This window comes from Aythya marila, assembly GCF_965140915.1.
Source record: "Aythya marila genome assembly, chromosome: 16".
Classification (NCBI taxonomy): Eukaryota; Metazoa; Chordata; class Aves; order Anseriformes; family Anatidae; genus Aythya; species Aythya marila.
In genome coordinates this window covers 1921550-1948354 of record NC_139057.1, presented here as the reverse complement: position 1 = coordinate 1948354, position 26805 = coordinate 1921550, and the positions used below count along the sequence as shown (strand labels likewise).

General features: G+C 51.1%; 2 protein-coding genes across 2 annotated transcripts; one reads left to right on the top strand and one right to left on the bottom strand.

Moving 5' to 3' along the window:
- Positions 1-4031: 4031 nt before the first annotated feature.
- On the top strand, positions 4032-5427 carry NPBWR2 (neuropeptides B and W receptor 2; the record flags this gene model as incomplete). Its single annotated transcript, XM_082773427.1, has 1 exon — positions 4032-5427. The coding sequence occupies one exon, from the start codon at positions 4032-4034 to the stop codon at positions 5028-5030; it is 999 nt and encodes a 332-aa protein (XP_082629553.1). The 3' UTR covers positions 5031-5427.
- An 11153-nt stretch (positions 5428-16580) lies between these two features.
- On the bottom strand, positions 16581-26492 carry OPRL1 (opioid related nociceptin receptor 1; the record flags this gene model as incomplete). The annotated part of the gene is made up of 3 exons (XM_082773256.1): positions 16581-17104; positions 17352-17707; positions 26266-26492. 3 exons carry the CDS (start codon positions 26490-26492, stop codon positions 16581-16583), a joined length of 1107 nt encoding a protein of 368 aa, XP_082629382.1.
- Between the last annotated feature and the right edge of the window lie 313 nt (positions 26493-26805).

The window sequence follows — 26805 nt, the reverse complement described above, 5'->3', positions numbered from 1 at the left end:
ATTTTGTTTTGGTGTGCAATCAATACGCTGCTCATTTGTGTCCTGGAGATGAACTTGACTCTTTGAAAGCAGCTGGAGCCCAGTGGAGCAGGATCCTGTCCCCATCAGTCCCTCAGAAGGGAATTGAATCCATCTTATCAGGTCAGGAACAGCCCCGGGACTCCTGGTGGCTGCAGGAGCTCCAGTCTCACCACAGGGCTGCTGCTAGGCAAAAGCTGAGCCCAGCACTGCACAAATCCTCCTTCCAGAGGTGGGAAGTGAAGCTGTTCCTTCAGGTGTCCAGGAAAGCAGGAGTGACCCAAATCCACAGCTGGTCTGTGTGACTACACCCTCCCTGCAAGCCCCATTTTTTCCAGACACTTTCTTCATCATTTCTTCATCACTTTCTTTCCCTTTGCACCACTGACCCCAGCTGCATGCTATCAACATGGGTTTCAGGAGTTAAAACCATCTCCATCACATGGATCTGGCAGGGCAGAAACCTTGTCCCTCTTGCACCATGCTGGTGACAGGGCTCTTTGCACAAGGCCACGTGCAAATAGCTCAGAGGGAAGATGCAGCTTGCATCCTTTGTAGCAGGAATTTGAAACTGGTGCTCGGTTTCAGGGCTTCAGCACAAGCCAATTCCAAGGTAAGAGTGAGGGGAGTGAAAGGACGGCCCCTCAGCTCTCCCAGCTCCCTGTGCTTTATGTTGGAAAATAGAAGGATTTTTATTGCAAACAAGCTTTTGCAGTCTGAGGAACAGATCAGGATCACAACACTTCTTTTCAATAGCAACAAGCCATACCTCTGTCCTCACACCTCTCTGCATCACCTTAAAGTACAATTTTCAAGAAAGAAGGAAATTTCACTGGCCTCTTCCCTCCGGGGGATGTGGTCTGTGCGCAAGGGACACCCTGACCGTGCAAACTGCTCACTGTGCAAACAGCTGCTCTAAGGTCAGACGGATAGCACGCACAAGATCCTCCGTATGGATTTTGCTTTGAAAGGCTTGTTCAGGCTGCCAGCCTCTTTTCTGGGAATTAATTTGGAGGCAAACAAGTCACGCCCTGTAAGAGGAGACGGTGACACTGGCAGAGCTGCGTCAGCTCCTTCGCTTCCCCTCCGTCTCCCGGCACTAATGGGGCTCCCCCTTGTCTTCACCCAGAGAGAATTATTCCTCTAAGCGTTGGAAATGAAGTGAGCCATAACTCGTAAGGCAGCAGCAAGTGCTCTCTAATGAGGGCATCACGTATCACAAGGAAGATCAAGGTCAGAGCCCAAGGAGTGGGACCAGGCTCACCCAAGCTCATCTCCAGGACAAGCTCATCCCCCAGGATCCCCAAGCAGCCTCGCAGTGTGGGTAGATCCAGCCCCCAGGTGACATTCCCACAGTGACAGCCTCATCTGAACATCAGCTGAACCCAAAGGAGCCCTGGGCATCCAGCCCTTACCTGCCTGCGCACACTGAGCTCAGATCTGGGCAAGTTTCTGACAAGCTCAGGTTCCTCCTGTTAGAAAACATTTTTTCCCCAGAGAACCTCTGTGCAAACAGTAAATTTGACATTTCATTCTCCTGAAATTTTCTGTCTTCCTGGATTTATTTTTCTTTGACAATGACAACCGATTCCCCAAAATTACCTTCCCGCTGCAGACCCATCCAAACCAAGCTTTCCTTACAACTGCTTACAAAAACTTCCCCAAGAGAACTCAAGGGCAGCTCTTGGGATCTGTGATCTGAAGTAACACCCTCATCATTGCTATGGATAACCTGTGGGCAAACTTCATTTTGTTTAATTTCACCAAGGTCTGATGGCTGATGGGATTTGGGTAGAGACACAGAAAACATCTGCAAGGTCTGTACACCAGGCAAGGTAAAAAAAAAAATAAATCAGTCTGCTGAAAAGTCAGTTATACCCCTGGCCTTTAAGGAGGTACTTCTGAGTGTAAAATTTTTTGTTCATCCCAGTTACCGGTGCACAGAAGTCTTGCCAGAAGAGGATAAACATCCCCAGAAAAAGGAGTGAAGTCAAATGCAGCCCTTGGCTGCAGGGCTCGTTGAACCAGTGACTGTCTGGTTCAGGAACAACACTGCACGCTGGCAGGCAGAGCCCTGCTGGATGCCCACATTTCCTCTCCCCTGGTTCTAAAACAAAGGTCAGGCAGCCTCCAGCTGAGTGCTGCATGTAAAAGGCTAAAGGGAAACTAAAATCATCCTTGATTTCCTTTTTTCCTCTGTACAGGGACATGAAAAGGAGGGGATCTTATGCTGTTCCTGGCTTTGTGATTTAACCTGAGTGTGTTTCTGCCGGGCTTTGCAGGACCCCTGCACCTCACCGAGCACATCCCAGGATTTAGCTGCTTTTCCTAGAGATGGACCCAGCTGGGGAAAGTCAGCTGAGCTCCCCCGGAGCAGCTGAAGCCAGCAGGGATCTGGCAAGGTATGTCTGTTTATTTGTTCATTACGAGCTCTGTAATGGTGTGTACCCTCCTCCCACTCCCTCCCTCCACACACATTTGTGCATCTTCCCTGGTTAAAAACAGCCGGTGCTCCCTGGTGAAACATTTTAACACACACACCAGCACTTCACACATCCCTCACTCAACCAGCCACAGCGTGACAGCTCCGGGTGCTGCCCGTGCACCCCAAAAACCTCTCCCCCATTCCCAAAGAGAGCCGCCCTGGCGCAACAGCTGCTTGCCAGCATCTCCCTCCTTCCTTCTTTAAACCACCCAGCGCGGACAGAACTTTCTCCCCCTCCTTTTCCCTGGTGAGAAGGAGTGCTAATTACCCCGACGTGCGATGCACACACAGGCACCATGTTGATATGATTGCAAGGACTGGTAACGTCAGCATCCCGGGGACCCTCCTCCGGCTGGGAGCAGAGGGAAGAGGCTCAGCCGTGCGGAGCAGCAGGTGCCGGAGGCAGCCGGAGCCGCTCGCCAGGTAAGGGGCACTCCAAGCCCAACGCTGCTCTTCCTGCTCAATCTCTTTGCCGTGCCACCAGGAGCAGAGCGAGGCACTTCTCCCTGCAGAGCCTGGGGACCAGTTGCCAAACCTTTGATCTTGGCAGGGGGTCGGCTCTTTGCTCGCTTCCCTACGGAGGAATTCTCGGAAGCGTGGGTCAGGCGATAGCGGTGGAGGTGTAAACAGGCAGGGGGGGGGGTCTTGCTTTGACTCTAAAGCAGATTTGCTTTCAGGGTACTCCCCGCCACCCCCCTTTTTCAGTCTGGGTAGCCCTGAACTTTGGAGATTCATAGGTTTGTCTGCCCGTGCCAAGTTTTGAGTGCTGCCACAAATGCATGCAGTGAGCATAGCCTGATATAATAACCTATGCTTGATTTTAAAAGTTACTTTAAATGTGGGTTAAGCCTCTCTAAGTTTTGGAAATATTCCTTCAACTCTATTTTCCCCTTCTCTTGCTAGGGGACCCCTGGTGTAAGGAGCAGCCACACCAGAAACTCCCTCCCTCTGTGTGATCTCAGCTGGAGAAACATGTTTGAAGTCCCCAGCACAAAGAAAGGCACTAATTAAATACAACAACGCTTCTGCTCTGACATGGAAAAGAAAGCCCTGCAAGTGGGAGAGCAGCCAGCCCTCAAGTCCTCTGAGGGCTGAGAGAAGCCGGCCAGGCACAAAGCTCCCTCCCTGCCCTCCTCACTCCTGCAAGCCCCAGGACCTGAGCTGGGGATGGCTGAACGGGAGCCACTTCACCTCCCCAGCAGAGAAAAGCCACAGCTCACCTGCACGCCCTCCAAGAGAGGAGTTGTTCCACTTGCATAGGGAGATACAAGCCTTATTTGCTTTGTTCATGGAGCCCTCTGCATCATTCATTTTTTGTTTTCCCCTGCTCATTTCAAAAAAATCTGACTTCTTCCATGGTGGCAGACAGAGGTAAGTGAGATTTACCCATGCTGCCTCGACTCACTTCTTGGAAATAACCTGATTGTAGATGATAGAGCAGCTTTTTAACTACACAGGATAACAGGCTCTCCCTCCTGGGCTAGCAAGGCTTTCAGTGACTTCGGAGGGCAGCCTGTGACCAGCAGGCATGGGGAACAGCTCTCTCTGGGATGGTCTGAACAGCACCTGCAGCAGTGCAGGCAACAGCTGCTACCTGGACAGCAGCATGAGGTTCAACTTCTCCTTCCAAGAGCAAGCAGCCGATTTCTACGTTGTCCTCCCTGTGATTTACTCCGTGATTTGTGCTGTTGGGCTCACAGGCAACACCGCTGTCATCTACGTGATCCTCAAGGCTCCTAAGATGAAGACTGTGACAAACATGTTCATCCTGAACCTTGCCATAGCTGATGACTTGTTCACACTTGTCCTGCCCATTAATATTGCTGAGCACCTCCTGCACTACTGGCCCTTTGGAGAAGTCCTCTGCAAGGTCATCTTGTCCATAGACCACTACAACATCTTCTCCAGCATTTATTTCTTAACAGTCATGAGTATAGACCGCTATCTGGTCGTACTGGCCACAGTCAAGTCCAAGAGGATGCCACATCGTACGTACCGAGCAGCCAGGATCGTCAGTTTGTGCATCTGGATCCTCGTCACCATCATAGTTCTCCCCTTCATCATCTTCGCTAACGTCTACGTGGACGACCTGGAGATCAAGAGTTGTGGTCTAAATTTCCCCAAGCCCGAAAGGTTTTGGTTCAAAGCCAGCAGGATCTATACCCTCATCCTTGGCTTCGCCATCCCAGTATCCACCATCTGCATCCTCTACACCATGATGCTGTACAAGCTGAGGAACATGCACTTGAACTCTAACGCTAAAGCCCTGGACAAAGCCAAGAAGAAAGTCACTATCATGGTCTTCATCGTCCTGGCCGTGTGCCTCTTCTGCTGGACCCCCTTCCACTTGGCCACCATCGTGGCTTTGACCACTGACTTGCCCCAGACCTCCATGGTCATTGGCATATCCTACTTCATCACCAGCCTAAGCTATGCCAACTCCTGCTTGAATCCCTTCTTGTACGCCTTCCTGGATGACAGCTTTCGGAAAAGTTTCCGGAAGATGCTGGAATGCAGAACTTCTTAAGTACGGGGCTGGGACAACTTTGCAAACTTAGGGGAACACTTACTGAATGCACAACCCTTCTCTTTAGTTTACACGTAATGTATGTGTATGTCTGTCATCATTCCCACATTTTGTCCTGCTTACCTGCAAGTCTTGCATTTTCCCCAAACATCTCAGCATCGCATCGCTACGGTCTTATTTTTAATCACACCCCCCAAAGCACTAAGGACAGAACTTCCCCGTTAACGGTTTGCTTCTGCTCCATGGCAGTCCTTTATTGCCATCTGCTGTACAGCACGGAGAAGCTGAAGAGCAGCTCTCAGATTAAGGGGTTGTTCGGTTCTCAATTATCTGGGGGATGGTTTGATGCAGCAGAGCCAACACACACTGTCATAGCAAAACAGAGGATGCAAGATGAGTATTTGCAAGAGTATTTCGTGTCCATGTGTGCACAGGTATTATGGCCTTGGTTTTGACTGAGGGATGTATTTTTCACACCCACAGCCAGATTTCTTCTTTCCTGAACTGGCAACACAAGTTAAATTTAAACCAAAAAGCAAAACCTGTGTCTTAAAGTTGATATCCAACACCACATAAATATTTCAGCAACTGTAGTGATTTGTGTTAGAAGTTATTTTTAACTAATTGTTTCTGTTAAATGTCAAATATATATATTTATTTAAGAGTGACTGATGAAATAAACTTCATGGGGAAAAAAATGGTCCTTCTTTCTCTGAAGAAACCCTGTGCTACTTGTCCCACGTCATTGCTAGATGTATTGCATTTTATCTGCTGTAAAATCAGAAGTCATCAATTTGTAACGAATCAGGTGTTTTGTAAGCCACAAACAAATCAGGTGTTTTGCTGCCCTCACCATGGCTTTCCCCCAACCAGCTCAAAGCACAGGTGAATATCTCTCCATTTAATATCAAATACTTATAAAGAGGTACCTCACTTGCCCCCAAATACCTCTAATCTCTTAGCTACGCTTCTAGACCCACACACTAGCTTACAGAAAAGTTTTTATGCATATTTGTGCACAGTGTTTCAGTGTTTCCCCCTGCTTAAAGGTCAGGGAGGGGACCCACAGGACCACGGTACACCGGGAGCAGCGGTGTAGCCACCAGAGCACCTTGTGAAGCGTGAGTGGAAGTTTCCAGCCAAAGCAATACTGAAAACCCACTGCACTCATTATCACCCTAAAAAAACCACCTGATACCAGCCCTGTGCTAGGGCAGCAGGCCCAGCTGAGCACAGCACTCACAATCCTGGAGGGCTGCAGGAAGGGGTCTGCCTGGGGCAAGCTTGGTCTCCCATCCTTTAACCTCCCTAGGAAACTATACTAACTGGCTTAAAATTTGCAAAAGAAGCTGTCCTCAAAAAAAAAAAAAAAACTCATGTCTCATTTACAATGAGACACACTTAAGCTTTTTCTCCCCAGTTTTTCTTCACTTTCCCTTCTTCAGCTTGGGACAGGGAAAGCTCCCTGGCCCTAAAGGCACCAAGGTGGGTCCTGAGCTGTCTGCACCCCACCAGGGAGGGGCAGAAAGGGTGAAGCAAAAGAACAGGGGGCAGAGACAAGCTGCAACACACCTACCTGAGCCCATCCACGAGACAAGATACCAAGAACATCGGTTCTCCCAAAAAACAAGGACGAAGAGGAGGCTGCACCCCAAGGCCCATCCAGGAGACCACGCTAGGAGGGGAGGGCTCTGGTGGCAGCACCCAGCTTAAAAAGGCTCCTGGAGAGGGTGGGGGCTTGGGGCAGCCCCCAGGTGAGGCTGCTCAGGGTGATTCAGGCCTGTCAGTGCCCTCAGGGCTCTGGCACCAAACTTAGCAGCCTTTGGTACATCACAAAGGCAATTCCACGTTCCCCTTTTAGAAAACCAGAAGAGATTTGTGAACACGAAGACATTTCTGTTGCCTTCTCCATATTAAAAGTGTTCATTTTGGAAAAAAATGAAGGATTGGGGCGATGCAGGTGGCTGATTGTGGGCAAAAAGCTGGGGGCCGTGTCCCGACCATCTCCTGAAGGCAGGAGGTGGGTGCTGGCAGCAGCAGGGTGCTGGGGTGCCCCAAAGCCCCCTTGGAGCAGAGACTGGGCACCACAAGCACCTGGGCTGAGACAGGCACCCACCTCTTCAGCACGGCTGCCATCTGCTGGCAACAGGCTCCAGAGGGGGGAAAAAAAACTTGGGGTTCCCCAAAGTTGGCTCCTGGGGTGCCACCAAGCTCCTGGATTGTCTGCTTAGGTCCATCGCCACTGCTCGTCGGCGTCAGGTCTGCAGGAAGGGCAGCAAAGCCTCTCTCCAGCTGAAATCACACTCGTTCAGACCTGAGCATCATTGATGGAGTTTTTCCCTTTTAATCTTGTGCCACGACCGCCACGGAATCAGCGTGGCTGAGGCTGGGGGCACCTCTGGAGCCTGACACCCCCTGCTCAAGCAGCCCCTGCTGCAGTTTGCCCTGACCGTGTCCACCCCAGTTTTAAAGATCTCCAAGCATGGAGAAACTACAGCCTCACTGGGTATTGCACCACCCTTACAAAAGTGTGGTTTTTTTGCTTTTTTTTCCTTTTTTTGAATAGAATTTCCCGTATTTCAGTCTGCACCTTAGCCTCCTGTCTGAGCACCACCAAGAAAGGTGTGATCCCATCTTCTCCACATCCTCAGCAGATATTTGGCTGAGCGGTCCCAGCGATCCCACGCTGTTGCCAGCGTCCTGCCTGCAGCCCTGCCTTTCTCTGTGCATTCAAGGCAGGAGCCTCAGCTCCGTTTTTCCTCCATGGGATGCCCCAGGGGAGGAAGGGGTTGATCTGGCCGAGGTCTCCCCCAGAGAGGGGACACTCTAGAGGATGTCCTGCTGCCACAGGTGCAGGAGATGGTGATGTGCATGCCAAAAGGCACCCTGTGCTGCAGCAGCCCCGCGGCACTAAGCGGCACTCTCCGCTTCTTTTTGCAGCTCCGGCAGCTCCGCAGCACTGCTGGGCTGCACGCAGGGGAGCTGCTTGCGAGGCTGCGTGCTCGGGCAGAGCCTCTGAGCACGCACCCGGGGCCTGGCTGCTGCTGCTGCTGCTGCTGCTGCTGGGAGAGCAGAAATCAGGGCGGAGGGGACCCCTTCCCTGCTCTTAGCACAAGTTCACCCTGCAGGAAACCCTAATTCATCCGTCTCAATCGCATCAGGCTGGTTTGCTGCAGACAAGCTTTGCTGTGCTTTGAACACTGGAAGCAGGGAAATAAATGCCCTTAAAAAGTCACCTAATAAATCTGCTATCGCTCTGCAAACCCAAGCATCCTTCCCAGGGTCCCCAGGATCACAGGGGGCTCCACCAGCGACCCTCCCTCCCTTCCAGCCCCTTCCAGCCGGCCGTGCATCAAGCTAGGAAACCAGCTCAGTCCCAAAGCCGAAGATGAGCTTCCTTCTGGGGTGCCTGAATGAGTGCAAAGGTGCTGGGCAACCTCACAGCTCCCAGGCTATGGCAGGAGCTGGGGGCTTTCGGCTGGGGGCTGCAGCATGTGGGGGAAATCAGGGGATCCTGCGTGTCCCCCACCAGCAAGGACATCAGGACATCACCTGCCCCTTGGGGACTGGGGGACTGTGCTTCGTCAGCCTCAGGAGATGGAAAAAGAGCCATTTTCCACCCCAGAAACAGGAATTAGGGCTCATATTCCCACCACAGACATTAAATGCAGGCACCTGAGACATGGAGCGGGGATCGGAAATCGCTATTGCTTTTAAGCCTTCATGCTGCAGCAAGAAATTCTGCTTGTTTCGGTTAATTGTGCCCACTGGAGTTGTGCTGTAGCTCGATCCCCCACGAAGCTGTAATCCCCTGGTACCTGAGCAGCCTTGCGCCGTCTCCTGCTGCCGGTCACGATTTTGGGTGAGAAATGAAACAATTCTCCAGCGAGGAATGAAGGCCCAGCTCTCAAGCATATTTAGATGGAAAAAAAAATGAGAAGAGAAATTAAAAATAGATGAGCAAAAACTCAATATAGAGGAATACAGAAGACATGAAGCAGAAGGGTCTGTAGCTGATGTTGTTAAAAGACGTCTAAGAGAGAAAATTTGTCAATTTTCTGTACAGCCTGGCTTGTCCATAGCATTTGCATTGTCACCCAGGGGATCCTGGGGGCTCCTGGGGGACATCTGGATAGGGACAAAAGGTGTTGATGAGCCACCAGCCCCCAATGCTCCCACTACAAACCCAGGGAACCAGGTTCTCCCCTAGTTTGGGGTGAAACAAGCCCAGTTTGATGCCTTCAGAGGGTCCCAGCTCCTCGAAGCTTGGTGTTCCCACCCTCAGCTCACTTGTGCTGGGAGGGAAAGAAAAACACCAAGTGCAGTGGCAGTAAATATTGCCAGGAGTTTCTCACTGGCATTTGCTTTTGGTAAGCAAAGATGCAGAGAGAAAGATCAAAGCTGTCTGAATAGCTTTTAATTACGAGCCTCAATTGCTCTATTTTCTCTCAGAAAAGTATTACAATTATCTAACAAAGCTCTTCGAGTGGAATTAGGCACTAGCCCGAAGCTTCAAGAGCTGTTTAGCGGCTATTTTCCCTTTAAAAAAAAATAATATTTGATGTCTAGATAAAAAACAGGCACTCCTATAAGTGCCTAAAGCCAAATCCTGTGCTCGCTGCATAAAGAGGCAGCTGGAAAGCTTTCCCAGAGCGGAGGTGACCGTGGCTATGGAAAGCCACCACCCCTGGCCTGTGTCCCCTCAGCACCTCCTGCATGGGGACAGGGAGTCCCCAGGGAGGGCAAAATAAACCACAGCTTTATCCCAGCAAAAGACAGCTCCCAGCAGGGACGTGTCTCCTTTTTCAGCTCCTGGAGCTGGAATTTATTTCTCCCTCTTTTGCCAGGGCTTCTGTACATCATCATCTGCCCCTGCTCTGCAGCTTTCCCTGGGCAGCTCACGGCTGAAGAACAAGGCAGCTCGGGAGTTTCTAAAGCCCCAAACATCCCCCGGACAAAATTCAATAAGACAGACGAACAAGGAACGCCGAAAAAATAAGGATTCGGTTTCATAAACTTAACCTTCAAATGAGATCAGAGGCTGGTAATTAATAAAGTCAGATTTCAATGCAACGGAGCGTCCCGAGAGACCCAGCCTGCTGCTGCCTCGTATCGATGCGATGGATGCGGGTGTAATTACATTTCTCTGCGCTGTGTGGTGGAGAAGGAGGGCAGCTCTGTGCTGTGAGCTGAGCTCAGCCAAGCTCCTTCCTTCCAGGCTGAGCAGGAGCCAGGCAGAGGAGGCTGGAGGAGCAGGGATGAGACAGGTCAGAGCCTCGCCACCAGGCTCACTTCCATCCCTAACACACGAGGTGGTTTTCCAGGCGAACGCATTGAAGCTAAACCCCAGAGAAGATGCCAAAGCAAACTGTGGGGAGAGCAGCCCTGCTCGCTTTTCCATCCCCACCGCCGCAGGAATGCAGGGAGCAGGGATGAATGCTAGCAGCCAGAGGTTGGGCTCGTTTTCTGCTCTTTTAAGCTTAATCCCTGGAGGCGAGCGATTATCTCCAGGAATTTTCTCTGTGGTTAAGCAAAGCAAGAACGGCGCAATGACGAGACGAGGGGAAGTCCAAAAGCTGTGAACAAATGACCTGTGCGCGTGGAGAAGTTGCCATTAATGCCTAAAATTGAGCAAACGTTAAACAGCCGAGTCACAAGGCAGGATTCATTTCACATGGGGGAAAGTAGGCTGAAAAGCCATTAATCTTGATTACCTATTGACTGCATGGCTTGTGTTTTTGTTCCTCATCACTGAGTGAATCAGCATGGCAGGGTCCTTTTAGAGTACTTACTGCACATGGCAGGCTGAAAACACACACAAAAATCGATGTTTATAGCCTGGATAGAGCCGCTGCAAACTTCGCCGGGTCTCCTCTCCGCTGCCAGCAGAAAGGTGAGCTGATGTATCCAAGGACTAGATTGTGGGAACGTGCTAATTCTGCCAGCGGTTTCCTTGGGAAAAAATAAAAATAAATAAATAAATAAAAATCAAGCTGCCTGCTTAGCTTCTTGCCAATTCATCCTTCACCTCACCGTGCTCAAAATCTGTTTGGCAGGGCTGGTGCTGCTCGGCTCTTGGCTCCCGAGCATGCTGCCAGGCTGGGTGCCAGCGGTGGATGAGGGCAGGCAGGAGGGCTCCTCACAGCCCCCAGCCCCACGGGAGCTACAGCCCCTTGCTCCAGTTACATGCACTGGAGGAAAAACGCCTTTTGCTGCATTAATGGACAGGCTGAGCGCTGCCAGAAATTGGTGCCAGCACGGGCTCTGCAGGTCAGATTTGCCACCCAGCTCTTATATACTGCAGGAGGAGGCAAGGATTGGGGAGTCAAGCAGGAACAAGCAGCAAGGACATTCATAACACCATCATGGAGCCACAAATAATGCAACTTGCACATTGCTCAGGAGCATCCCAAGCAGTGCCAGCACGGAGCAAGGGGATTTGCTTCCAGGGGCCCAACCAGCAGCTCAAAGACAGAGGAGCAAATACCCTGAAAGCCAAACAGGAGAGATGTTCTCCTAGGGTGAAGGTGGTCCTAGCTGTTTTGGGGTATTATTTTGCATTTTCCACTCCAAGGAGTGAGTTGTTTGGGTTGCTGAAGCAGAAGTCTTGCGGCTGCTCACAGAGCAAGGCAGGGGAAAAGGCGACCTGGGTGCCCCAGGCTGCAGAGAGCCCCCATCACTCCTCTGCAGACAGCTGGGACTGCGCTGCTTTAAGGGAGAGAGAGAGCAAAGTCAGTTTACATGGCTGATTAGCATCATCGTTGCCAAGATACATAACCATGTTGTTCTATTTATTGATCATTTCATTCTGTCATGCAATTTATCCAGGCTTCGGGGTAGCGAGGAAAGGAACAAAGGGAGTTCAGGAGCCGTGGGGCTCCTTCTGGAGTGTACCCGCCTTGTAAGCAGTCCTTTTTCATGTCTCCTCAGTGCTCAGACAAATCCTGAAAGTCCTTCTTTCAGAATGAGTCGTGGCTTTAACCCGTATGATATTACGTGTTTGAAGCAAAGGAGGCATGTAGTCCTGGTTTAATGGGCAAGGCAGGGGCATGCAGCCACTCAAAATGGATGTGCATCAGCTCAGACATGGCAAGGAGGGGCTACAGATCCTCTAACATCACCTCCCACCCCCAAAAACCCTGTGCCGAACACCAGTTGGCATCACAGCTCTTATATCTTATAGCCTGTACATCTCTGCTCCTCACACAGCACCGTGACTCTGGGGTTACTGGCTGATGCTGAAACCTCCGGACCTCATTTTATCTTCTCGCCCTTATTCCAGCCTCGGGGCATGGCTCAGAAGGTTCAGGTTGGGGATGTGAAGCACCCCAGAGGAACAGGGGTGAGCCCTGCACCGTCACGGCGATGGATCCACACGGACACCCAGCGTGGAGGGGAAGGCACCACCAGGGTACAGCCCAGGAGCCTTCCAGAGGAGGTTCCCCTTGCTGGGGGAAGAATCCTGCTCACACATAAAGAGCCACAAAAATAGCTGAAGGGAAGCACGGCGAAATGAGTGGGGAAGCAAAGCAGAGCGTTTCTGGCAGAGGCTGCTTTGCTGCCAGGCTTCTTTCTGAGCAGGTAGCAAGGGCTGTGCCAGCACCAGCTGCTTCTGCAGACCTCCTGCATTAAAACACGGAGGCTGCAGCAGCGCAGAGCACCCATCTCCCCACAAAGCAGCACGGGACGAGAGGCGTCCTGCTCCCAGCATCCAGCCACAGCACCCCAAATACCCAGTGGGAGATCAGAGCCCAGCTCCAGCTCCTTAGGGAGCTGACAAATCTTCCTCTGGAGAGGGAAAATAAATAAAAAAAGAAAGAGAGAGACATATTTGCAGTCTAGCTCCTCACGAAAACACTTTGGAAAAATAGCCTTGGCAACCTCTCAGCATTAGATAATGTCTTTATCAGGGCACGAGTGGCAGATGGTGAAGGGCTTTGCGGCTCCCAAGGGTGCTGGGCACTGGGAGGGTGACTTCAAGTGAACGCTGACCTGACCCAGAGACCCTCAGCCTCATCTGCAGCTCAGTAAAAGACAGCTCTGCCCTCCCCAGGTAAGTTCTTCCCGTGGCATAAAACCACCTGAACTGCAGCAAGGTGCAGATTCGGCACCTTATTGCTGCTTGTAGAAATCGTGATTCCTTTTTGGGGAAAGTTTTCAGCAGAACAGCCTGGACAAAGGCAAAAGGAGACGTGGTGCTGGCAGAGCGAAGCATCCCTCAAAAGCCAGAGCTTTGCCCAGAGGTGCCGGTGCCGTGCGCCAAGGGGAGTCCTTGGGGAGAGCTCAGCTCATCCCTCCCGGGGCCTCCACGGCCAGCAGCAGCAGGGAGAATGCTTAGGACATTAATAAATTCCATAATACTGAGTAAAGTGTTTTATTTTATGGCTTTGCCATAAGAACTCACTCCTGGGTACTTATAATTAACTGAACTAGAAAAGCAATAAAGATTTCAGTGTTGGTTTTGTTTTTTTTTTTTCCTCACCAATTTTCTCTCTTTTTTTTTTTTGAAAAAAAAATCCCCACTGTTAATAAAGAAACCTCTGCTGATATTTACCTGCCCGGGTAGGAATATTGATCTCCATGCAGAGAGAAGACACTTTCCTTATTGCACATCTCACTAGATAATCCATCTAGTCAGGCTGCAGAATATTGCCTTGGCTTTGTTTTCGGAGCAGTGCTGTAATTCCCCGTCCTGCCCAGCCCTGTAAACCCAGAGAAGAGGCAGCAGGGGGTTGGGAAGGGCTTGTTCCAGCCCTAAACCCCAGCAGCCAGTGCCCCATGGGACCTGCCTGCAGTGGGGCTTTGGGTGCGGGCAGCTCGTGTCCCTCTCCAACCACCCATTTTGTAGTTTCCTCACATTTTCTACTTCCAGGCTGCCTCCAGACAAAGCCAGCGTAATAAACATCCCCTCTGACCTCAATAAAAAGGGACTGGGTGCTTCGGTGGTGTTGCATGCCCTCGGCAGTGGTTTGGGTGGAGAAATAAGCCCACGTGCGGGCACCCCAGCAAGCTGCTCCGTGCACTTCAGGCTTCCAGACTCCGCATCATTCCAAGTACACGGGGTTTTTATTTTCCTTTATTAAAGCGCACAAGTAGCCACCTAGGAAATTGTCACTTACACTGCGGTAATTGTAAAATCATATCAACACAACCATTTCAGAGGAGAATTAAAGAGCCTGTGCTCCAGCCGGCCAGCCGATCACAAGCCTTTAACTCTGTAGGCACGGTACAATAAAGCTTTTGCTTTCAGGTTTTGTTGTTCTTCTCATAACGAACTCCACTGAGCATTGAACAGAATGCCTAAACACGTTCACTGCAAGGGCCACGGAATTACCCAAAAGCTCAGTAAACACACATTTATTGGGTACTTGATTACGCGAGATTGTTGCAGCATAGTCATTATAACAAAATCCTTATAAAAAATGCCAAACACTGGGGTATCTTCAGAGGACATAAATCTATTTAAAAACGCAACCAGGAATTACAAAGGGAGCGTGGCTGCTGCTGAACCTGAACTAAGGAGCTCCCTCCTGCTCCTCCACAGCTCTGCAGGAGGAGCCCAGCAGCCGTGTCCCAACCCCACGTGCACCCAGCACCCCGTGCCCAGGTGATGCTCCATGCTCATTTTATCGCAGGCACGGATGCAGCCTGCCAGCAGCGTGGTCCTGGGCAGTTTCCTTTACATACCTGGGGGCTGTACGAGATTTCCTGGTGAGTGCAAGGGAATAAACATCCATCACAAAGTGCTTAAAGTGCCCAGAGCTCCTCCTCTCCCTTGGTTATTCAGGGGAAGTGCTACTTGTAAAGTTTTCTCTGGTACCCCTCCAGCTTCCCAATCAAACTCTAAACAGCGTGAAAATCCCTCCAGCTTGCACAGTTTGCAAGGGGTCTGGGTCCTATACATGGGACACTGGAATCGCATCTATATTTTATATTTTAAGCCCAACCATGGGGGAAACACTCTACATAGAAATATAACATTAGATTCTTTTGTACAGCATATATAAAGAACATGACAGCATCAAAATATTGGCAAATCAATACATTAAAAATACAGAATCTCATAGACCAGAGCACAAGAAATATATATTCAGGTGAAATCTGTACAGTTTGGCCGATGCTGCCGTTTCTTGCATTGGGGCTGACCTCCCCTCTCCATGCAGAGGTCGCTGCTTCACTCCCCCATCAGCACCACAAGCCACCACTCCCCAAGGCTTCCTGGGGCTGTTGTGCTACAAAAACACAAGTCTGCTGTCCCTGCCAGAGCAGAGGGCGCTCGGTGGTTAAACTGTTTGGGAATACTTCCCAAATTTCATTTTACAATGAAATTTTTCACCTTTAGGAGAGGAAAATCAGTCTGGTTGGGGGTGGTGCCTCAGCAGCGTTTCCCCAGCTCTCTCAGCATCACGTAAGTCATTTTGCTTAAAAAAAATAAACTGCTTTTTGTATGGTCTGTACACTGTTTATCTGACACAGAGCAGGTAGGACTGTTTTAGGCTGCCCTTCACACCAGAAACATCTGTGTCTCCTGGAGGAGCTGCCAGTGTAATGCTTTGAGCTGGCTTTCCCCTATACATAAGTACGTGTGTACATAAGCCACCTCATTGCTTTCCCCTCTCAGTGAGGAGGGTCACCAAGGCATGCTTGGCAAGCCAAAATCCTATGCCATAGCTGTACCCATAGCAATATTGAGATGCATATGCGTATATACAGCCATTCTGTCCATTATTACAACGGAAATACAGTGCTTAAAAAAAAATAAAATTATAGCAGCATGTAAACAAAGGTGTGTTCATTTCATCTGTCTTTTCTTCTTCTTCTTCTGAGCTGTGCTCGTCAGCTTTGGCAGCCCCTCCTCAATGCCCAGCTCGGGCGGAGGATTTTGCCGCAGAGCTCCATCCCCAGGAGCTGCCCTTGTCCACCTGAGGCTTCGAGCCCCGGCTCCTGGCAGCTTGAATTTCCCTTTCTGCCAGCTCTGCTCCCTCCTCTCCCTCCCCGCAGCCTTCCCCTCGCGGTGACTCATCCTGGAGATGATCTTGGGTTTGCTCCGACAGCCGTTGCCCGCTTTGGCTTCAGCGAAGTCTCATTTCAGAGCAGTGCCGCAGGAATAAAACCGCACACGAGCTACCTGGTGAGCCACGCGAGCTGAGAGTCTTAACTCAGGGAGGAGAAAAAGAAATGCAATAGTCTGCGTTTTGTCTGTCTCCCAGCAGCAGAAGCGTAAGGTGCAGGAGCAATGCCTGTTTTAAACCCTTAAATCCTGAATTCTCCATAGTGTTGCAGACCGTCAGGGTTTCACAGGAATCAAAAGGCTGATTTTAGAGATGTTCCTCAGTGCAGCGTGCACCGGAATTAAAAATACATCAAACTGCCTTTTTTTCTTTGCATGCTCTTGCAGTGTCCAATTTTCCCAACCCCCAAAATGATTTCCTTGGTTTCTTGCCTCTCAGTCCCGAGGCCCTGCTAAAGGGCCGTTATCTGAGTTAGCTCTGACGTGGGGGTGGTTGGACTCTGCTGGGCGACAGCCACCATGGGAATTTCCATGCCTAGTCAGGCCGGATTGTTAGTCCCCTCCGAGTTCTTGCAGGCATAAGCCACATCCTTGGCGATGCTGCACATCCTGTTGGACATCTGCAGCTCCGTCCTGAAGGCGCTGGGGAAGCAGAACTTCTTGAAGCACGCCTTGAAGTTCTCATCCAAAAAGGCGTAGAGGACGGGGTTCAGGCTGCTGTTGGCGTAGCCCAGCGCCGTGCAGAAGCAGGAGATGGCCAGCTCGAGCTCGCTCTCTGCCTTGGCGCCCAAGCACTGGACCAGCACAAAAATCTGGATGGGAGTCCAGCAGATTATGAAGACGGCCACCACCACCAGGACCATGCGGGTGATGCGCCTCAGGTTTCGGTCCTTCTCCTTGGAGCCTGAGAGGACGCGGACGTTCTTGAGGCGTCGGATCATGAGGCTGTAGCAAATGGTAATGATCAACACGGGGATCATGAAGGAGAAGAGAAAGACGCAGATGCCAAACACTGGATCCCAGTAATCCACGGGTGAAGGGAGCTTAATTAGACAATCAATTTCTGCAAGGGAAAATAGAAAGGGGAGGAAGATCAGCAAACCCATGTCAGGAACAGAAACATCTGCACTTTCAGTTTGGTTCGGCATGCTTAATACAGAAAATAAAATAGCAGTGAGGCAAAGACAAAGAGGCAAGGGATAAAAAGGCTGTACAGCAAGGACCTCAACCCACTGACTGCCCCCTCCAGTACCTCGCCAACCCATGGCCACTCCATTAAACTCTCCCACCCCAGATGCCTTTTCACTGACCATTGTTTTCATTTTCTGCAGATCCCATCACCATCGCTGGGATGCCAAAGACAGAAGCCAGCGCCCAGATGCAGACGTTCACCACCTTGGCCTTGTGGGGAGTGCGGATGTCCAGGGCTTTGATGGGGTGGCAGATCGCGATGTAGCGGTCGACGCTCATCATTGTCAGGGTGAAGGTGCTGGTGAACATGTTGTAGTAGTCTATAGAGATGGCAATCTTGCAGAGGACGTTGCCAAAGGGCCAGAAGCCCAGGAACGTGTCCGTACCCTGGAAGGGTAAGGTCATCAGACACAAGGTATCGGCCAGAGCGAGGTTAAAGATGTAAATGTTGGTGGCTGTCTTCATCTTGGTGAATCTGAAATGCAGAAGTGAGCAAGGGTTAGAGCTCCAGCTGCCCTTGATGAGCGATGGGTAAGGCACCACGGTCTGATGAAGAGGGCACTCTGTCATGGTAGGAAGGAGACGTTGTATTTTTCTAACAAATAAATAAATAAATAAATAAGGAAGAGAGATTGAACACTGCTCCTTCCTTTCTATTTCCCACGAGCTCATTCCCAGTTCCTGCAGTGATGAAAATGGTGCTTCCACACACAGTCTCACGGGCAGGAAAAGCTTATTCCCATAGACCGCACGGAAGGACAATGAAAGCCTGAGGCTGTCAGCTCCTATCATGCTTTTTGAAAAATGACTTCAATAAGACTAATCTAGAATTTCATCACATATGGCTTCATTATCTTAAATACTGGTGAGAGCTTTAGCCAGTAAGCTGATTTGAAAGGCTTCATATGGCCCAGGGATAAGTTGATTAGCCATTTTGTATAGGCTCATAGCCAAAGACGATGGCTAACGTGAGCTGTAAGACCTGGGTGAGATGGCCAGCCCTGGTGAGAAAAGAGATTTGTATCAGACATCAAAATATCACAGTGGATCTTCCCAAGGAAAGAGGCAGTTTGGAGATAAAGACTTGAGCCAAACTCCAAAGGGTTTTTGTCATTATTATATTGCTTTTATCGCATGAACTGACAGCCCCAAAAGATTCACCTTGCTCTAACGTTGGTCATCTCCTTTTCACAGATGGGAAGTGATGCTGGGAAAGATGTGATCAGCTGCCCAAGGATGCATGCAGAGCGTGCAGAAATGGAAACTCAGCTGTGACTGAGCCTAACCTTTCAGCTCCAGGATGCTCATCTCACGGACACAGAGAGCTAAAACGTTGGCATATTTTAAAACTTCAGTTCATCCATCATTTACTATACTAATGGCCTTTGCAGAAGTGTTGCCAGACATGGCAGACAATGATATGTTATTAATCGAGGGCAAGTTCATTCGGGAGCAACACTGAAACCCATAAACTACTGCGCTATTTCCACTTCGCTAGGCACTAGAATATTACAGGGTCTGATTTGACCTGAAAAGCTTTTGGCCGAATTAAGCCAGGAGAGCAAAGCCAAGGAGCAAAGGAGCCCACCTTTGACCTTGAAAGCCAAGGGAAGGTTTTGGAGGGGGTGAACATTGGCAGAAGCACCTGATGGTCCCACGTGAGCCTGAGTCAGGCTCCTCCTGGCCCAGAAACCACAGCAGCCAAGCAAGTGATGGGTTCTTAGAAAGCCTCCTCAGATCAGACTAATTTATATAAACAAAAGCAGTAAAGGAAAAGTACCGGTGTCTTTCCTGTTGTGAAGGGATGACCAAGCAATACACTTTGCAAAAACAATTCAACCTGGAAGCTGCCAGGGTTTTAACACCTCGGGATTTCCTGTGCAGTTCTGCTTTAGGAAGAAAGGAGCCTCCAGTGCCCCGTACCCCAGAGCAGCAGCACCACAGGGTGGGTTGGTTTTGCTTTCTCATTTTTGGTATAAATGAGGTAATTTAAGTAGTGGAAATGTGATGGATCTGTGACTGGATTCAGACATTTTCCCTTCTGGGTCAGCAGCTTGTGTCAGTGGTGGGGGGAGAGAAATTAAATCATTTTTCTGTATCAGCACATAAAAATACATAAAAGTGTTGTCAGCTCAGGCTTCAGGAATTTATTCAGTCACCTAAGACAGTCTTAGCAAATGACTCCTGGGAGCTGTAGGCTGCCTCTTTGCCCTCAGACCAGGCTGATCTTGCCTTCCCAAAGGTCAAGCTTGTTCCAGTCCATCCTTACAGGATGCGAGGACAGAGGCAATTCATCACCACGCCTCTAACTCCGGCTTCTTTCACTGATGTTATAACTTACAGGAATAACAACTGCATTAAAAAATAATAATAATGATTAAAAAAAGGCCCGCTTAAGCACATAGAGGGGAAAAAAATTAAGAAAAGGAATTCTGAGCAACTTGAGAAACAAGCAACAATCCCTTTGCATCTACCACTAAGGCTGGACCCATCCTGCATCCACAGAGGACAACACTGTCCCCATCCATGCATGCCCCTGTCCCCAGCACAACGACAAGTCTGGGACATCTCAGCCAGCCCTGTCCAGGCTGCAAACCTCAGCTCTCCATCCCAATCCCTCCACCCAGGAGGCCTCGCTGTCCCCTCCCTGCTGTCCCTGTTGTCACCCCCTCCTCGAGGTGACAGCAGAGCCACCTCCCCTGGCAGGGAGGATGTGCTGGGGGCAGCTGGCCCCACTGCTTGCCTCCTTCAGCTGACCTTCAAGTGGATTCTGAGCCCTTTTTTTTGCTCTTAACAGGTGGAGAAATTAATTTACACCTAATTAATTACTTGTAGCTCCACTTCTCTCCGCACGCTGAGAGCCAACAGTCATCATCCCAACAAACCAATGTTCCCAAACATTTCCAGAATGTTCAGTACAAACAAAAATCAATTAATCATTTCTCTGTGGATTAACCTTCCTTTTCTTTTTCCCTGGGAACTGAGAGTGTTCTCTTTCTTAATCTGCACACATAAAAAATTAAAAAATAAAAAACAAACTCTCAGGCTGTAGGAGGCACCTAAGACCCCCTCCCAGCACGGCTCTGACTCGGATAAGCCTCTGGCCCCCCTGGAGGACATCACCTCCCTGCTGAGCCACTTTCTTGCTCTTGGTCACAGAGGCAATTTCCTAATGGAGCATCTCCTGCAGGGCAGCCCAGCCAGCTCCCAGCTCTCCATCCTGCTCCACCTTTGCCACAGATGTAATCCCTTTTGCTCTGCTCTCGTGCTCTCCCAGCTATTGAAGCCGAAGAGGAAAAGCATGGAGACAGCAGCTCAGCGCTTGGTTTCCTCCTGTTTTTTGCTAAGTGAGCCCCCAGGCAGCGTTACATGGGGCAAATCCTTCAGGGGAGGGAACGAGGTGGGAAGGCAGCAGCTCTTCTACGTGCTGGGCTTTGAGGTCTTGTTTTCGGTAGGGATGGATGGATTCTGCCCCTGGCTGAGCCTCAGGGCAAGCTGCAAAGCTGTTGTTTTGGCATCGCTCCTCCTGTCCACCCAGCTACCACAGAACAAGCCGCCCCTGATGCCCCAGGGGTAAGCACCAGCCGGTTGCAGCAACCCCAGAAGCTGAAATGGGGCTGCAGACACCAGGGTAGAGGGGACAGAGCAAAGCCTTCAAGCCCAGGGGAGCCGTGAGCATCACCTCCAGGCGCCCTCTGCCTCTTCGAGCCTTTTGGTGGTGATGCTCTAACTCCAGCTCATTGGGATGCAGACAGTGCTGTTCCCTCGAGCAGCTCCCTCCGTCCCCACCAGCCTTCGCTGCCCTTCCCGGACACGCAGAGGTCTGCAGAGAAGCAGGGAAGCAAAACACAGCAGAAGAGGCTCAGGAGGGTTTTTGCCGAGCTGCTCCAACCGTGACGGTGGAAAACAGCAGCGGTCCAGTGACAGCTCTGCTCCCAGCCTGCCCGCAGCCCAGAGGTTGTACAAAGCTGGTATTTGATCTGGCACGGACCATCCTGGTTTGTGTCACCCCTGCTGCACACCCACGCGGTGCCCTGCACGTCCCCGCCGCTGCGATCACTGCTTCAGAGCCAGCTCATCCTGAAATTCCTCCCCAAACTAAGCCTGATTGTTCCTACTGGTGCAACAGGCCACAAACAGACAGCAAATTTATGAAGCGAGCTTAAAGCGTTTTGGACTACGCAGCCAGATGCTCCCACAAAAGCAGCCAGCACCACTGGCACATAAAAGCCTGTTAATTACCTGGCAGGATGGTGGCTGACGAGCAAGGGGTTAAGGAGGCTGCCGCCAGCACCATGGCTTTGGGACAGGCGATTTTCTTGCCCTTTGAGTCTCAGCTCGGTGTCTAGGTGACAGCTTTGACAAATGAGCCGTGCTCCCCTCCAGGAGCCTCTGGGGAATGGTGTCAGGAGCCAGCACAGACGAGGACAGGGACACCGCGTGGCCCCAACTGGTGCCATGCCGAGGGCAGAGGCTGGGCTGCTGCAGCAAAAAAACCCTACAGCTCACCCAGTGTCTCATAGGGGGGCTCAGGGCTGCCTTCAGTTTCAGGAGGGTGTTTGCCAGTGCCTGCTCTGCAGCAGGATGCTCTCATCCCCATATGCAAGCTGGATCCACCCCTGCTGCATTGCTCCAGCCCTAAATGCCACCCCAGCTCCTGGGAGCTGCTCAGTCCCTAAAAGCGCTAGGAACCAAGTCCCAAATTAAGCATCACTCAATTACTGTTGCACATGGGTGACTCCCTTCATCTCATCCCACCAAAGCCAGGGGAAAACAACAGCACGGGCCTCGGAGCTGCAAGCAGGAGATGGGGAGAGCTGCCACGAGCCTTGTGGCCAAGTCCCTGGCCTGGGGGACAATTTGCCCAGGTCCGTGGGGACCTGCAAGGCAGGGGACTGCACATCCATCCCCCACAGCCTCTGCCACAGGGACTCTCCCTCCCGCTCTTCCCATTCTGTACAGACCCCTCAGCACGGGTTTCCCTTCTCTGCACAGTGCAACAATTGTCTTTGTTCTGTTTAACCAGGGAAAACTAAAAAGAGGCAGCTCCAGAGCGAGCAGAGGTCTCAGATGGCCTCGCTGGCATCCGCTGGCTCCGCACCGCATTAAACACTCACTCAATTTCAGCTCTGAGACATGCAGCTGGTCAACGTTCTCCCATTAGAAAGCTTTCTATTAGGAAATCAGCGTCTCTGAAACCTCCTAATTAACTCCATTTTCCCTGTCTCATCACAACCAGCTGCCCTCACCCCCCTATTCGCGGGGATCGATGCAGGTTTCCAGCAGAAGAACGGATGGCGCAGCCCTGCCCGTGCTCCTCAGCATCCTGCAGCATCCCAGCCCTCATCCTACAGCCTCACCTGCAAGCAGTGAATAAAGGGTAGGGGTCTGACAGCCCCAACCTGCCTAAAGAGCTGCCTGAACTGCTCTGAAACCACCTTCATCGCCAGGGAGAGCTGAGCAGCCCCAGTGCTTTGCCAAGGGATCTGGGCCCTGCTGCACCAGGAGGGAGCCCTGGCACAGAAGGAGGGAGCTGTCCTGCTCCACCCCATGAAGAACCCATGGCAAAGAGCCCTAGAAACGAGGCGTCACTCCCAGGGAGGTTGGCCCAGCTGAGCAGATCCAGCACTGAGGAAGGGAGTCCTTCAGACCATCACTGCCGGGCGTCGCAGCAATGGGTTGGAGAGGGGACAAGAGGGTTTTCCCAGGCCAGCAGCTGCATGGTGGCCCTGCTCCTTTTCCCTGGCACACCAGGGGCCATGGAGATTTGGGGTCTTGGTCCCTGCACTACAACGCTGTGGTTGTCCTCATGCCCCTTGAGATGCTGGGCAGCTGGGTTTGCATCTCCCCCAACCCATGGCCCAGCCTCAGCAGCACCACTGTGAGAACACCACATCTCCTTCTTTTGGAGTCATCTCCATCTTTTCTTCCTGAAAACAAAGATCTTGGGCATCCAGCATGGCACAGCTCAGTTACGAGGGATCCCAGCGGCCTGTTTTCCCCCACTCCCTCCCCAAAACCCTACCCGTGCCGTGCTGTTCAACTCCTCGGTGCACGTTCATTAAAAGCAGCCCAGGAAATATATGCAGAAGAGAGCAGACAAACAGCAGAAGAAGGGAGGGAGGGGAGGCATTATCTCAACGGGCAAAGGAGCTCCACAATGAGTGAGCAGAACAAAGCCGCAGACGAGGCAGATTTCCACAATAGGCCCTTTACTGTCCAGGAAATTGTGCTCCTGACAAGGGCCCTTCTCGGTCTTATCCAATTAGTTCTTCAAGCACTAGGAGGGGATTGGCAGTCACATGGTGACTGTCACTACAAATTAATCATTCCAAACATTAAACGACTCCAAATATAATAGAGATGTAGGTTGGCTTCTACAGCAGAGGGGAAAACCCAGAGGAGGCTTGGAGTTCTTATTTTTGTCTGAAATACCAAGAGATTTTAAACTTTTCCCCGAGCTGCAAAAATCTCATTCAAGAGGAACAAACAAGCCTTCCTGAAGGCTCCAATTTTCTTGAGTGCTGATATTAGACTCTGTGTTTCCCTACTCCATGAAAAACAGGAAACAATTACCGTCTACATCACCAAATCATTCCATTTTTGTGGAGGATAACACGCCAGTTTCTTACAGCTTGGGTAGCGTGTTGAAGTCTTGTTATCCCTGCTGAAAGGAAGGATGAAAACAGTTTTTGTAGGATCCACTGTAGTGGGTTTGCCATTTTTTCCCCATTAATGGAAGAGAAGATATTTTTGAGAATCCCCAATTCTCACGTTGGCTTGCCAGCAACCAGCTTTCAAGCCCAAAAGATGCAATTTAAAGCATGAAGCCCAGGAAGCACTCAGGCTCCAGTCCTGGGAGAAAACCTGTGCTTGAGAAGTCAGCTGGGCCAGCAGAAGACACGCACGTCTGCTAATTTGGCATCTCTGCATGAATTTACATATTTGACCGTGGTTAAATTTGAGATACTGAGTTTGGTTTATCACATCTTACCCAAGGGTAAGGGCAAGGAAAGAAAAATCTTTTTCAGAGGTAACCAGAAGTGGCACCTACAGATGCTTTAGTTCAGTTATAACCTCCCCAGTACATGATTTAAGTGGTCCTTCAAGGACCACATAGAAATACTGGGGGGGGGGAAAAACACAGATCAATACCAAAAAAGAGTAAATGAAGAGTTAAGTCTGTATATATATAGGATTGTACTGGGTAAAATGGAACAGGGAGTAGGGGAAGAGGCCTGGGTGGATGGGGGTGATGCTTGCCTTGAGTTTTACTCATTTTAAATGAGTAAAAACTGAATACAGAAGTTCCACGGGAAATTCCAGGGCTAAATTCTGCTTTTTCTTGGTTTTGTTTATCCACCTGCAAGGCATCCAAGCCAACAGGATCAAACCTGAAGCCACCATTTTGAAAGCATGGCCCTGCACAGGCACAGCACACGTCCACCCTGACTAGGGTGCTGCTTTGGGACATTTTTGTTCCTGACAAGAGCGACCACAGCCCCAGAGCAGCAGCCAGCAAGGTCCAGCCATGGGGACCCTGTTCCTTAGGGGAAGGAGGGATTCTTCTCCCCAGGGGCCAGCACACACCCACGTTCACAGCCAGCAACGTGGCATTGATATTTGGGAACAGAAACCAGTGCCCAGCCCAATTCCACGAGGATGAAACGATGGTGGCTGCTTACGTCCCATGAGACCTCAAAGACTGTGAATAAATTTCTGCCAGAGCTTCTCCTCCTGACACACACCTGAGGTTTGTAGGTGCTCTGGGCGAGGAGCCCACCCCTTCCCCTGCCTGCACAGCAGCTCAGGCACCCCTGGGAGCTGCATGCCATGGACGGGGACTTTTCCCTCACCCAATCCCTCCGACTGCTCTCACGTGTGCCCACTCGGATGACTTTACTACGGTAAACAACTACAAACTACCCAGATGTGGCACTGCTGCACTGCCAGCCTCCTTTGTGCTGATGTGAGCCCTTCTCCCTGCCGTGAACTCGTCCCCGGGAAGAGCTGACAGGCAGCCTGATGAGCAGGAACATCCCTGTGCCCTTGTAGCAGAGATTTAGCCTCCATCCGCTGACCTGTGATCATCTTTGTGAAGGAGAAAACAAGTTTACCGTGCCTTTTCTGTGCTGGCAGCATCCACCTGCACCAGGAACCCGCTAAGATGTGTGTATAGGATGGAAGCTGGCTCCTTAGCACACAGGGCACGGAGATCAGAGAAGGGTGGCTGGCATTTGACATAATCATAGCCCTGACAGTTGCAGGAACTCATTTTGCACTTACAGGGGGGAACAGGGTTTCTGATCCCAGGGCAGGGAGCGTTAAGGTGCCAGGAGCGTGCAGGGAGGTCAGCCAGTGCTGCTGGAGCACTTTGCTCCATCCCTCTGCCAAGGTCCCTGCCCTCCCAGCTCCAGAGCGAGGAGCCCATCTGAGCCAGAGGAGCCATCCTCATCTCTGCAGCATCCTGGCATCATATTTATTTTCCCAAAGAGTTGGAAGAGCTGCACCTATTGTTTTCTCCCCTGTAAGAGTAAGACTGAGCCTCCCAGCAGGTCCTTTCCCTTGGAATTAGATTCAGCTTTGGGAAAGGGCAGCTCCCAGACGGAGCAGCTACCTGCAGCTGGCTGCCAGACATCACACAGGAGGGAGATGTCCCATCGAGGACCAGGCACATCCCAGCAGCTGGATGCTCCCAGCACTTTGCCCTCCCCGGGGACATTCAGTTCCCTGCCCAGCAGCTTGCAAGAAAAAAAAAAAAAAAAGCCCCCCTTTTTGAGCAGATCTGCACGCTCTGTTCCATTCTCTGGCTTAAACTTTAGGAGGCACCAAAGGGCAGCTGAAAGCTGGTGGGAACCTTCATCACGCCTGGGGAGGGAGAAAAACAAAATAAAACCAAAACAATGCAACAAACGCCACATCATTGCTCCTGAAGCACATCGCAATTACCGGGGAAGCACCTGTCTGCTCCCACCCCCCCAGCACGGATTTAGAGGGGGGAGACGTGCCCCAGAGGCTCCCTGCGGGTCCTACCTGACGATCACGTACATGACGGAGCAGTTGCCCACCAGCCCCACGATGCAGACGATGGAGTAGACGACCACGATGGTGATCTTGATGCTCAGCGGCAGGAAGCTGTCCCCCGTGCTGTTGTTGAACCAGTTGGTGGGGAGGAAGCTCAGGTTCAGCATGGAGGAGTCGTTCAGCAGCTTGCGCAGGTCGGGGTCTTCCAAAATGTGGGCAGGGAAGAGCGGGTCCATCCTGAGCCTCCAGCCCGTGCCAAGGACCTGGAGCACCGGAGAGACGGCGTGAAGCCTGCTGATGAAACAGGAGCACAAAGCTAAGGGAGAGGGGTGATGTGTGGATCGCTGGGGAGGGCACGGCCCCCCTCTGACCTCCCCAAGAGCATTTTAAGGGGATGCAGCCCCCGGCGCACCCCGAGCACCCCGCGCATCTCCACGCTGCCGGCGCAGGTTACACTGCACCACGCCAGCCCTCCCAGCTCTGCATGCTCCAAACCTGCCTCCCCCAAACCAGCCGGGGCTGGGTGACCCCACAAACAGCTTTGTGCCC